At 50.2% G+C, this 13,363-nt stretch overlaps 5 protein-coding genes across 5 annotated transcripts; 3 read left to right on the forward strand and 2 right to left on the reverse strand.

Moving 5' to 3' along the window:
- Positions 1–258: 258 nt before the first annotated feature.
- SIR4 (chromatin-silencing protein SIR4) lies at positions 259–4,869 on the forward strand (the record flags this gene model as incomplete). The annotated part of the gene is made up of 1 exon (NM_211916.2): positions 259–4,869. The coding sequence occupies one exon, from the start codon at positions 259–261 to the stop codon at positions 4,867–4,869; it is 4,611 nt and encodes a 1,536-aa protein (NP_986854.2).
- A 319-nt stretch (positions 4,870–5,188) lies between these two features.
- On the forward strand, positions 5,189–8,905 carry AGOS_AGR189W (AGR189Wp; the record flags this gene model as incomplete). Its single annotated transcript, NM_211917.2, has 1 exon — positions 5,189–8,905. One exon carries the CDS (start codon positions 5,189–5,191, stop codon positions 8,903–8,905), a length of 3,717 nt encoding a protein of 1,238 aa, NP_986855.2.
- Positions 8,906–9,143: 238 nt separating this feature from the next.
- Positions 9,144–10,907, reverse strand: PCF11 (Pcf11p; the record flags this gene model as incomplete). Its single annotated transcript, NM_211918.1, has 1 exon — positions 9,144–10,907. One exon carries the CDS (start codon positions 10,905–10,907, stop codon positions 9,144–9,146), a length of 1,764 nt encoding a protein of 587 aa, NP_986856.1.
- Positions 10,908–11,454: 547 nt separating this feature from the next.
- GGC1 (Ggc1p) lies at positions 11,455–12,351 on the forward strand (the record flags this gene model as incomplete). The annotated part of the gene is made up of 1 exon (NM_211919.2): positions 11,455–12,351. The coding sequence occupies one exon, from the start codon at positions 11,455–11,457 to the stop codon at positions 12,349–12,351; it is 897 nt and encodes a 298-aa protein (NP_986857.1).
- Positions 12,352–12,501: 150 nt separating this feature from the next.
- Positions 12,502–13,350, reverse strand: TRM8 (tRNA (guanine46-N7)-methyltransferase; the record flags this gene model as incomplete). Its single annotated transcript, NM_211920.1, has 1 exon — positions 12,502–13,350. The coding sequence occupies one exon, from the start codon at positions 13,348–13,350 to the stop codon at positions 12,502–12,504; it is 849 nt and encodes a 282-aa protein (NP_986858.1).
- Between the last annotated feature and the right edge of the window lie 13 nt (positions 13,351–13,363).

The raw sequence follows: 13,363 nt of genomic DNA on the forward strand, positions 1-13,363 counted from the left end.
TAACTGTATAGCAACGCCTCTCCTGTCACGCAGCGCCACGCAGCCGCCCGCGCGCGTCCCGGTAGCGCGCTAGCACGACGCGCCTGCCTGCTGGCTGCCTTCCGGGCCCGTCGAGAGGGCATCGCGTTCAAACGTAGTAAGTGACGATCTTCGCGGTGCACGCTTTCGCGAAACAGCAGTTGCACTCGATATAGACTGCCATATTCGCGGGCTCAGATATAAGAGGCCAGGACGCGATTAGGCTGCAATTGCTTGATTATGTTCCGGTTCTTCACCTTCCACAAACCTAAGCAGGTTGGCGCGGGTGAGACGGACTCAGAGTGCGAGACGATGCGCCACGGCGGGGCACAGCGAGACGGAGCCGATACGCGCCATGAGAGCGCGCAGCACAGGCGGCCGCGGGCTGACCCGCGAAACACGTCTTTTGTGGAGCTCAGCGATAGCTCGGACAGCGACTGTGAGGACATGCTGCTCGTGTGCGGCGGTGTGGGACGGGCGGGGCCGGCTGGCGGCCGGGGGCCCGTGCCCGGGGCAAAAAACACACCGGCGGCTACGGGGAGCGCGGCGGCGCGTGCGGGGTGGCCGATGAGAGGGCGGGCTGCAGGGCCGGGCGGGCGTGCACGGGGCGGGCGGGCCGCGCGGCCCGTGCCGCTGGCGGAGCCGCCGGCCGTGGCGCTGCCGAGCGGGCGGCGCGGGATGCCGGAGCGAAGCCTGGTGGCGTCGACGCAGCGGTGGGTGCGCGAGGCTGCGGCGCGGAGCGCGACGCAGCACGTGACTTCGGAAGAGGCCGCGCACGGCGCGGCGGACTCGACAGGGTGCGCGGGCGACCCCGGGGCTGATGCTGCAGCAGAGGAATTCCGGCTGGCGCGGCCGTCGACGCCGGTGCATGTCATCTACCGGCGCGAGCGCCGGCTGCGCATACCAATATACAAGTCGGCACATGGCCAGGCGAACGCTGACGCGGCGGGTGATTCCGGACGGCGGTCCTCGGAGTGCATGACGTCGTGCACGAAAAGCGTGCCCGCGCTGGTGTCGACGCCGGTTTCGCGCGACCTGTGGCAGGGTGTGCGTTCTGCCGACCGTTGCCGGGACGTGGGCGTGCAGCGCACGCCGCCGCGCAGCGGGCGGGCGGACAGGCGTACCAGGCGGCTAGGCCTTTTCGCAAGCACACCGCGAGCGATAGCACGGGTCACGTACGACTTCCCGGAAGAGATCGATACTCCGACCAGGTCGCGGTCGGCGTCTGCAAAGCCGCTGGATTTAGGTCTGGACCGCCGCAAGTCGTCGGCCGCTATCTGTGCCGACGCTCCACTGGGGATACCAATATTACAACTAGATGGCCTGAAAGCCAAGGCTGGCTTGCTGGAGGAACCACCTGCTACGCGAGAAATTAGCCCCGCTGGTGTGGCTTCCATAGCGAGCTCTCCTGCATCTAGCCTGAGGGAACAGGCGCGGGAGGACGTCATCCAAATGTTCTCTTCCCCTGTGAAACGACACGCTTCTAATTGCTGGCCTCGGGGGCAGGGCCACGTTTCATATGAGGGCGACTCGTATGGAATGTATTCTACTCCGAAGCGCAAACGTACCAGTGACACAGCATTCGTGCCAGGAGTTCCTGCACAAGACTGGGGCGGGAAAACATTAACTATAGCAGAAAAATTGTACTCCAACCGTGAAAATCACGCAGTCGACGGGTTAAATAAGAGGCCGATCTCGGAGGGGACGAAAGGTTTGCCTATTCGCCACAATGCCTCTGTGGCATCCCCGCTGAAGGTATCAACCACTAAGGTTTTACCTTCCACAGAGATTGCAGTATCTGCTCGTCTATCTGAGTCTTCGAAGACACCCCGAAAAATCGCCACTTCTGGCCAGAACAGCGAACTGGATACCAATCAGGGCAAGACTGTCGCGATATCCAAGCGACACCCGCGAGCTCGGAAAGAAACACTTCTTGCAAAGGATGGGCGGGCTGGTTTCTTGCTGCGTCCGCAACTGTCTCCTTCCAGAGAGAGACGGATGTGGCTAAAATATCGGGAAGTTCCTGAGTCATCGTTACCTAGCCTTGACTTACACATAACCAACAACGTTGCAACGTCGACACAGAATACTGCTATAGAGCAAAGCCCACGTAAGAAACCGAAGCTTTCCTCACATGCGGATGAAGATGATACAGACCTTTCCTTCAGCTCAGATTTTGAGTATTTGTTGGAGCATTCTTCAAAGAACAAAACAAATCATCAGACGGTGAGTCAATCAACTCCGTACATTGCCGAGGGGCTAACTCCTGGTGGTCTGAAAGCAGAGAAGGAGAATACAAGATATGTCTCACCACGCAAAGATGTACATGTCAAAATGGAGTGCGATGGAAAGAACCCTAATGCTACTCTTTTAGAAGACGAATGCTCTTTCAGAGAACATGATGCCATAACCAGAGATACAAATTCACATCTTTCCGTCCGCGAATTCAACACGGAATTATACCAGCATATGGATCAGGATCTGCCAGTGGACACAGATGGCCCAGGCAATAATTCGCACGACGCCCCTCGCCACATACGCGCTTCAACGGTAGAGACTTCTCCTCCGCCATTATCGTTTCCGGAAGAAACCCTCAATATGCTGAATGCTGGGCCTAGACCCAACTTTTCAAGTTGGCCTGCTACAAAAGACTTTACTGGTAGCCTACGGGCGGCGGGGGAATACACTGCCACATCTGTGCGCATACATAGCAAGGCAGTTACACATGATCTGAAAGAAGCGCCAATTGTCCAAGCTTTGAAGATTTTGCCGCAGGAACTGATTCGAGAATACACGCGTTTTTGTCAACAGTTAGTCGTTGAGCGGAAAATTGATACACTGGTTTTTGCACTACGGAAATTAGAGCAGGTTGCGAAGAGGTATTCCGAAAATGAGAACACTACGTTTCCATCAGATACACACTGCACCTCTTATTCACAGGATTACGTTACAATTAGGGCGATACTAGAACAGCATATGCAGGATGCACGTGCCGCGCTAGTCGAGATGGGGGCCAGAGAGAATACAACCTCTACAACTTCCGAAAAGGTTGAAGATACATATTACCTGGATATATTAGGCAAATTTTACGAGGTATTGGGGGAAGATCAAGCTTCGAATGAATGCCCTGCCGCGAGTAAACATAAAAAGGTTACGAGTAAAGTTTGCCTGCGGCCAAGACTCATTCCACTTAAAAGAGGTGATCGTCTTCCTTCGAGTCTTGATGGACGACAACTGTCTGCTCTTCTCTCGCGTGGGGCTTATGCGGGAAATCCGAAAGAGAACACGAGCAAATACACGCACCAGCACCAATATTCTCTGGCAATAGGTGATGCGCGTTCAGCCGTTTCTCCAGCCGCACACGAGCAAATACCAGCCAAGAAAGTACGTAAATTGGGACGAGAACAAATTCTTCCTCTTAGCGTTTTGGCAGGAAAGCTGGATGATGTGTTGGAGGAAAGCCTTCAAATTAAGTTTCACATGCTGCAGAAACTTGACAAAAAAGGGGTGATCTCAATCATTCAGGAAGGTATATGCGGTCATACTGCACTTGGCATGGATCCATTAGTATCTGTGAGCAACAATATATGCAGTGCGCACAACTATGATTCCAGCGCTGTTGTCTTCTTTCAGAACACATCATCTGTTCAGATATTGCCTTTAGGTTTTCCAGAGCACGCCCTGCCCGTTGGTGATAATTCGCGTGGCTCTCTTTTTTCTGCCGATGATAACCGCCATAGCACTGAATGCGCTGGTTACCAAGCAACTTACGGAACGCAGGAAGCTCTCATTACTGAAATAGACGATGACGCTTTCGATTTTAGAGAAATTGACGTGCCCAACTGCGAAATCGTTCTCGAGCGTTGCTCACACAACAAGACATTGTCAGATCTCTTTGAGACGGGCTTCCAAACTTTGGGAGCTGAGATAGTCACAAATCCAGAGTGGAAGAAAGAAACCAGTCAACCATGCATTCAATTTTATAATGGCACGCAGTTGCACTTGATGACATACAAGATGGCTCTGCAACGGATACCGTCACTAAAATTAGACCCAAGCGTTCTCCTACTTCTGGATGCATGCAATTGCAAGGGAGAGGCGCCCTTGATCGAAGACGCACCGGAAAAGCAGTCCACGACTGCACAACCCACACTGGCCTCCGAACCCACCCTCCAACCACCTGCAATGCTTCCGGCTACCGTGAATTCCGAAAAACCGCTCAATCACACGGCGGAACCAGGCCCAGAACCTGTCGTCCCGGATATAAACACTTTACAGTCATATATCCAGACATGTACAGCGTGGGTTGATCCCTTCCACCGCTGTGTCCTGCCTGAGCTTGCCGTAGAGGCCATGACAGTTCTGCGAACTGTAGGCGCCGTAATAGAGTACGACAACTCGGCACTGCATTCAGCTAGCAACACCAATGACGGGATAATTGTGCGTTCCCCGGATAAAGAAGAGGTATGGACCTACCGTGACGCGTACGAATACCTGAAGCGGTTCCCAATAGACCTGGACACATACTACAGTCTACTTCTCCAATACGAGTCTGGAGTTCCCGAGGCCTCACCTGTGACGGATAATAACAAGCCGGACGAGGCTGCCGCCTGCAACCGTTTGCCACCTGGTCAAGACACGGCAAAGATGAGCGCCATGGTCGCGGCGCTTTCTTCAGAGGTCATCGCCGACCAGCTTCAACTTGCATCTGTCAAAGGTCAGCTGTTGTTTGCGCAGCAGCAGCTCGCGGCTAAGGATAAACAAATTAAACTCCTCCTTGCAAAGCTCGAGGAGGAAATGGACAGTAATCGAAAAAAGGATGAATTAATTATCAAATTGAAAGGTAAATAATTTCTATCATCGAATATCATCGTGACACTAACGATTGTATATATTATTTCAATCACATAAGTTAGGCTATATGACCTGCCTAGCCGCCCAGTTACCTGTATGATACAGGGCCGCCCCCGAATCTATCTTGGAGTCAGTAGACCACTAATTTATCCGTGTGTCACTATTTTTATGCTTTTCGTGTCAAAATTTTCGCATTTTTATCATAATCACACCGGGGGGTCCTTAAAATATGGATCGCTTCTTCAAACAAATCAGCGCTACTTGCGGGAAAGACAAGTTATAGATAGGAGTGAAGAATTAATTCTAAGCGCATGACATGTCATCGCTGCCTATCCAAGCAGCTACCCAAGAGAACCTGAGGGATAAACAGTTGCTAAAAGATGGAAGTATGACGAATAGAGAAATAAATGAGTCTTCAGGTATGGATGGCCAGAATACAAAAGCTACCGCGGGCGCGGATAGCATACAACCGTCGGCTAAATCCGTAGAAGAACGCATAGAGCTATTGAGGCAGCTGAAGTCCAAAGCAAATGAGGAGCTCCTATCGAGACTACCGGTGGTCAGAGAAAAGCAGCCTCTGCGCGACAAAAACCACATAAAAGCATCGCCGCCTGGCAGAGCGGGCTCCGCAACCGAAAGGGATCACGGGGAGATAGGGTCGCCTGCGCCAAGACTGGACAAATTTCCTATATATTTTGGCACTGCGCAAGGTGGTCATCTGGCGCGCACCACTGCAGACAGGCGGGGCCGTCGGGCGGCAGTGCAACAGGCGCTGGAGAGACTGAATCTCGACTACCTTCCGGACTTCTCGAAATCCGGCGGCGTGCGTAAACCAATCCGTGGAGTACACACAGTCGCTCAGAGTGGACGAGGGCAGGAAGTTTCTCCACCTCCTTTGGATATAGCATTGCAGCCGGAAGCGATAGTCAGGACACTCGAAGCTAAGTCTCCGGTACCGAGCATGCGCTCACGGGCCACAACAGCGGCTGCAGCGGGTGTTCAGCAGTCGGATATGCAAGCAGACTCTCGAGGACGTACCTTTTCCCGCGATAGCAGTGTTAATCTGCGACAGCTGTACTTAGGCGGCGGCATAGAGGCTCATAAACAGGGCTCGTCACTCGACGATTTAGCGGATAGAGAGGCCAGGGTAATAAGCTTGGACAAAATACCTTCTGGTAGAGACAGCGCGGTAAAGTTGCAAGCAAAACACGAGCAGCCGCATACCAAGCAGGAAACCGCTGAATTACATCCTACAAGGACGCGGTTACCAGATTTGCGTGTTGACAAAGGAGGATCTGCGTTCAGGAAAGTGGCAAAAAGACTGAAGACCGCTGATATACCTCCTTATGACGGCGCGCCGCGATACCAGACCACCTCATCCGGCGTGATTGATCTTTCTACACGAGGTTTGCATCCTGATGATGAACCAGACTCGGAACCTTTACGTGGCCCCCTAGGGCTGAACAGGGATAAAGCAGAAGGTTTAGATCTGCGAGGGGCAGCCCAGGAGGAGAGTATACGAAGGAAGGTTGTGCCGCGGAAGATCCCATCGGATGCCCCAACATCCGAAACAATCATAAACTATACTCCCGCGTCACCGAAAGAATTTTTGGGTTCTTCAGGAAATTATCCGCAGACGGAATTGACCACCATAAACGAAGAAGCGCAAGTTACAGGGACCCTAGAACTTTATTCTGCTAATTCCAGTGACTTGACCGAACGCGAGGTATCTGAACGTCCCGAATTTTTAACAGAACCCCCCCCAAATACCTCCTATAATACCGGTATTTGCTCTTCGCCTAAATTACCTCCGAAGGATCGAGGATTGGACACTGATTCGACTAATCGAGATTTTAAATGTTTATTGCCTCGCAATTCTTGCATTTCTTCTACCGAAGCCTATCGTGAAGACAGCTCTCGGAGACAGGCGCTGATACCCGAACTTGTCACAGACTCCTCGCCCGCAGACAGCGACTTGAGCGAAAGAACAAGCTTATCAACAGAGCAACCTGACGCTAATTTCGAAAACAGTGATCGAAAACCTGACCCTGGCCAGCGGGAACGTCAAAATTTCTCTGAGCCCCTCAATCTTGCAGCTTCGCTGAACATTGCAGATACCTCTTGCAATGAGCGAAAAGTTATACCGAGCACGGAGCAGCATAATCCTGCAGAAATAACGAAACCTAGCGTAGCACCATTTACAGGCACGAACACTGCCCTTCATACGACAGATCAAACTGAATTATCATTTTTGATTTCTGCAAAACAGGCTGAAAAGTATGTGCATGATATCAGTAAAACTTGGACTAATATCGAAAAACCAGAACTTCTGCGACTGATGGATAGAGCGGTTGTTCGGCATAGACCTTTTAGTGCCAATCCAAAAATTGTCAGCGCTTCAAATGATATATGCCAGGTGCATAACTTTGAAGATGTGGATGTGAATTATTATCAACGTCTACCGACTAGGTTAGTATATGTGGATCTCTACGGGCCACAGGTTCCGAAGAAGCGGGGCCGTAAGAAAAAGCATCGGGGTTTCGTACCGGCCGTTGAGACAGTCCTCGCTGCACATTCCCCCAAGTCGGCTACGGAAACTCTGACAGTGGATGATACACCCACGTCGCTTTCTAATGATGTGCTGGTGCATCCTTTGAAGCAACTGTTTGCAAGCGCTGAAGAAGGTTCCAAACATGAGCCCAGAAATGATAAAGAGGGGACACAACCGGCGCGTTTCAGAGAAGGAGAAAGTCTTGAACAGCAAGTCGCTGCTATGGCAGCGGAAATAATGGAGTACGAGCTTAAGATAGCGTCACTGCATGGGCAGCTCGCTAATAAACAGCGCGATATAGACAGGCTCAATGAGCTACATTTGAAATTACTTGGTGATTTAGAACGTGCAACTCCGACTGGTACGTCCAATATACCGGTAAACACGAACCTAGATTATCCAGAAGAAAATTATCCTGGAAATGACACCATTGATCATGATCCCTCGATGGATGCTAATCTCGTGAAGGTATACGAGCAACAAATAGCGGAAAATAACGCCCTTATTAAGAAATTGAAGGATGAGCTGGACGTACTAAAATGTATCCCAATGTCAGGAAGGAAGCAACTATTAACACAACTGAATAAAATGTATCAAAAACTAGATGAGCGATCGTTAGAATTAGAAAGTACATCAACGGAAGTTGATAAGAAAATTACCGAAGTCGTAAGACGTGAAAAAGCGCTTACCGTGGGAATTGAAGAGCATCCAAAATATGTTGAACTCCGTGATAAGTTCCTTACTGTTAAAGGAAGATTAGAGTCGGATTTGAAATATTCGAAGATGCATTTTTCTAACTTAAGAACACAATTCAGCATATTCGAGCAAAAATTTGAACAACAGCGAGATTTATTAGCTCATTACCAGGACCTCTGTGCACAGAAAGATGAGATCGTTGTATCATTACAATCGGAAAGGTCAGACTTAACGGCCAGATTGCTTGGCTTGGACGTCGAGCTGGGTAAAAGACCGTCAGTGACGTGCAACAGGAAACAAAGTTCTATGCCTACAGGTGAAATTGATAAACAACAAAGAACTAGGCAGGATATGATAACTCAACTGATAAACGATCTCGGGGAAGATGCAGTTATTTCGGAGCACGAACGTGCCATATTACGCAAGCTTATCCAATATGCTTACGACATTTCAGGTCCTCAGACTAAGAAAGATGAGATTCTTAAATTATTGGAGCAATCTGGAGAATTATATAGTGATGATGCTTCCCTTAAACGCCGTGATCTGAAGACACCCATCTTTTCCCGTTCACTGACAACTGCTACTGCAGCTTCGAAACAGAATTCTGAAAATTCGGTACCAACGAGAGGCAACATCCATGTGCCCTGTAATTCCCGGCAGAAGCGCTCGAGATCAGCCTTGGATATGGAGGATAGATTGAATTCTGCACATAATATCATTGCCTGTCTAACTCTGCTACTGGGTCGACAAGAAAAGGAACTTCTCCGCCCTGGCACAGGCGAATAAGCTCAGGGGCCTCTTGTGGAGGGGTGGCAACACGGCACCAGTGCTTAGTGAGAATGCAACCCAAGAGAAGCGCTCGTTTATACGTGGGGCTGAATCTAATTATCACTCTACTCCTTGTAATTATATTACCGATACTTTGCTGTATCACTAATGTGGCGGTGCCAGTTCGTTCAGTCCACGAACTGTATATCCTACCATCCGTGTAGATGATAAATAATTTACTACTATAATAATGTATTCATTCTGCATTACTGTTATTACTATTTACTAACCCCTTTAGTCGCTCCAAGTCAGAGTCAATACCGGTTGATGCTCCCCCGGAGTCTGCGGTACTCTTTGACGCTTCTTCAAAACAAGTGGCATGGAAATATTTGCCGTTAGATCCAACACAGTTCCGCCACACCCATTCTGACAGATCTTCATCATAGACGGCAGAGGTGACTTCGGTACATATGGAACACTGGAACGACATATCCGAAACGCCATCCGGCACAACAACGTACTTTTTCCTAATTTGCAATTCATTTTTGGCTTTGTTTTCTGATTCCGAGGCCGTTGTGGTTTGGCTCATTGCTAACGCAACAGTATTAATTGCTGGATTATTTGTGTTGGTGGATACAATATCTTCGTCCTTGAAAAGTATCCACTGTTCATCATTAAGGTACCAAGTTCTTGACTGAATATTTTTTGCAATGACTTGACTATTTGACTGCGTACCCTTAATCCTTTTGTTAATCCGGAAGTGCCAGTCAAAATGATCAATCTCCATCTGATGTTCCGTTTGGCTGGTTCCAAATCGCACCCCGCAAGAGGTACATTTGTTCGGCTTGGAACGGTACAGCAAATGCATCAATTGCTCCGTTAGTGGATTATTTTTCTGCATCACGAATTGTTGCGATAGTTGCAGGTTAGGAGTGTTGAGTATATCAATATTCCGAACTGCATAGTGAGCTCTCACGTTGCCGAGTATATCCTGTAAAAGAGAAAAAGGTGGTAGTTGCATGTTGTCAGCTGGTCCCATGGATTTTTCAAGTAGAGATGCTAATTTTACCACCGATTGTTCGCCTGGTTCATGCAACATCCTATGCTGTTTCAACGTCCTATAGATCGATTCAACTTTGGAAACTTTATTAGAGCACTGTGACCCTGCGGAGCCATTGCTGGAGGATATGCTATCGAGGAAAGACATTGAAAGTGTTGCGTTTCCAAAGAGTGAGGAGCCCTCGAATGAATGGCTCATTGGCGGCGCACTATGCTCGAATACGGGGGCGGAAACCTGCATCTGCTGCTGCGCCATCTTGCGAAGCTGCTGCTCCTTGTGCTGTTGATGCCAGAGAACCTGCTGCTCTTGTGCAAAGATATGCCGCAACTGCTGCTGCACCTGGTGCAGCGCCTGCAGCGGCAGCCGCTCCTTTTGCAGAGCATGCTTCAGCTGCTGCAACACAATGATCTTTGACTGTAGCTTGGAGTCTGATGGCTCCTTTCCTAACCTCTCCTGTGTCATTGAAGTCAGTTTGTCAATGTCGCGCAGTAACTGCGGCACCGTCGGGGGCGGAGCCATGGCTTGTGCCTGCCTCTGATGCAAAGAACTGGCCTTGATCAGGAACTGCTCGATTCGGTCCAGGGTATCCTTGTCAAACAAAAGCTCGCCAGTCGGCAATGGCGTCATCCACGTCTTGAACATGAGAATCAGCTTGGTCCTCGTGGCGTTGTCCACGATGAGGTATGTCTGCCGGTATATCTTGGCCAGATTGCGACTGAAGTAGATGGTGTAGGGCGAGCCTGCGTTCTTACAGATTGAGTCCAGTGCATAGAAGGCATACAGCTTCTGGTTGGGAACGCACTTGGCAATGCGCGACTCTACTGCATCAACGAACTGCTGTGCGTACGAGATATTTTCCTCCGCCATCTTCGTCAGGCTCGTGATGATAGGGCGCGAGTTGAACGTAAGGTCTTCTAGGATGCTAACAAAGTCTTTAAGGACCTTGTCACCATCTTCCATCGTGTATTAAGATATTTAATGCTTCAGATGATCTCTATGCCCCTTAATAGACCCCAGCCTCTACGCTTCAAGGTCTGGTTCCGTGTGTTCACTGGAAACATTCGTCTAGGATGTCACCGTTTTTTACCTCGTTCGCCGCCTATACAAAGCCAGTCCACGGGCAGCGCGAACAACGGAAGCCAAACCCACAGCGCAGCGACAAGCAGCGGCGAGCAGCGACACACACCAAGAACCAGCGGTCGTGGCTAGTAGCCCAAGAGGCATCCGCAAAGAATCAAATGTCACCTTGTACGTGTGACTGTATGTCACGTGACATCATGGTATCTCAGTCAGCACGCCCAACAGATACAAATGTATACCAAGCAGCACGTCACTGTACCTAGGGATCTGCTTTGCGTATCAGTCATGTGTCAGAGGGCGTCCAAACCGGCACGATGACTCGGAAAAGCGTAAAATTTTTTGGAGGCATCGATGGCACATCTCTGAACGGTCAGCTGAACTGGAGCGAAACGCAGAGTATTGCTGTTCTAGATATCTATCCCCGTCAATGTCGAACGATCAGAAGCAGTCAGGTTTAGCACGCGTTGTGGGCTCCGCATCTGCGGGAATCCTCGAGATCGGGGTGTTTCACCCGGTGGACACGATCTCCAAGAGACTGATGTCGAACCACACCAAGATTACGAACGCCCAGCAGTTGAATGATGTTGTGTTCCGCGAACATGCGAGCAAGCCATTTGGCCAGAGGCTATTCACGCTGTTCCCGGGCCTTGGTTACGCGGCAACGTACAAGATTTTCCAGCGGGTGTACAAGTATGGCGGGCAGCCTTTTGCCAACGAGTTCTTGAACAAGCACTTCAAGGCGGACTTTGACGGCGCGTTTGGCGAGAAGACGGGGAAGGCTTTGCGGTCGGCGACGGCGGGCTCCCTGATTGGGATCGGAGAGATCGTGCTATTGCCGTTGGATGTGCTGAAGATCAAGAGACAGACCAACCCAGAGTCGTTCCGCGGCCGTGGTTTCTTGAGGATTCTACGCGACGAAGGCATGGGTCTATACCGTGGGTGGGGCTGGACCGCAGCGCGGAATGCGCCGGGCTCTTTTGCGTTGTTCGGTGGTAACGCGTTTGCGAAGGAGTACATTCTAGGTTTGAAGGACTACAGTCAGGCTACATGGGGCCAGAACTTTGTTTCTTCCATTTTTGGTGCATCTGCTTCGCTGATTGTATCTGCTCCGCTTGATGTCATCAAGACCAGAATTCAGAGCAGAAACTTTGAGAGCGCCGAGTCTGGTTTTACGATCGTCAAGAACACTTTGAAAAACGAGGGTGCTACTGCGTTCTTCAAGGGTCTGACTCCAAAGCTGTTAACGACCGGCCCCAAGCTGGTTTTCTCGTTTGCAATTGCGCAGACTTTGATCCCTATGTTCGACAATATGCTACGCAAGTAGGCGTTGAACTACAGCTTTTCTTGTATATAAACGTTACATCCCTGAGATCTTCAGGTGATTTACATGAGAATAACTATATGACTCTCAGTTACGAATGTAGCTACATACGTTCTGGGTGCAATCTCCTCTATAAAGATGGCCCCTGCGAGGCTATACTAGCTCCGGGTTGGGCAGTCTGCGGAAACATGCAACGAATTTGTCGCCCTGCTTACGTGCCACCTTTTTGCCCTCTTCGGTGGCATGCCTCATAATACGGACACACGGGTCTTGGTCGAGCCACTCATCGCCCAGCCGGTCAAATAGCGGATGCATATTCAGATGCTCGACCATCCAATTGTGCAGGTCCAGAACATCTGTAATTGTGTAGATAACACCACCCTCCTTGAGCACGTAGGCATACTCACTTAAGAGAGTGTTAGTTATAATTCTGGCCTTGTGCTTCCTTTGCTTGAAATGTGGATCAGGAAAACAGAAGAACATCTTCTCCAGCTGGCTCTTTTCAAAGAAATTGGGCAGAAACTTCATGGCATTGCCTCGTAACACATTGATGTTCTGGTACTCTTTCTGCGCAGCGTGATTGGTCCGAAGAGCTATGATCCGGTCCTCGACGTAGTTCGTCACCTGTACACGGATCTCCATCCCGAGAATCAAGTTCTCCGGCAGCTCACGCGATAGTTCGACCATCAGCCCACCGTATCCACACCCGATGTCTGCGACAGTGACCTTCTTTGTCATTGTGTTGGTAGCTGCATCGTAGTAGTGGGGGTATAGCTTCGACCAGTCCATTTCTGCTGGAGACAGCGGATATTCCAGCTGGTGGTCCGAGAACGGGTTCGAATGAGCTCTCTGGCGGTAGAACTTCTTCTTGGGTAGATCTAGCTCTGACGACTTATTCGGCAGCGCATCGTCAATCTTCACATGTTTTAATTCTTTGCGGTTGGCTTCCTTGGCAGCGCGATATGCCTGCCGTTTCGAAGCTTGATCATCAGTCAATGACATGGCGGCGTCCTGA

Source organism: Eremothecium gossypii, chromosome VII (assembly GCF_000091025.4).
Source record: "Eremothecium gossypii ATCC 10895 chromosome VII, complete sequence".
Classification (NCBI taxonomy): domain Eukaryota; kingdom Fungi; phylum Ascomycota; class Saccharomycetes; order Saccharomycetales; family Saccharomycetaceae; genus Eremothecium; species Eremothecium gossypii.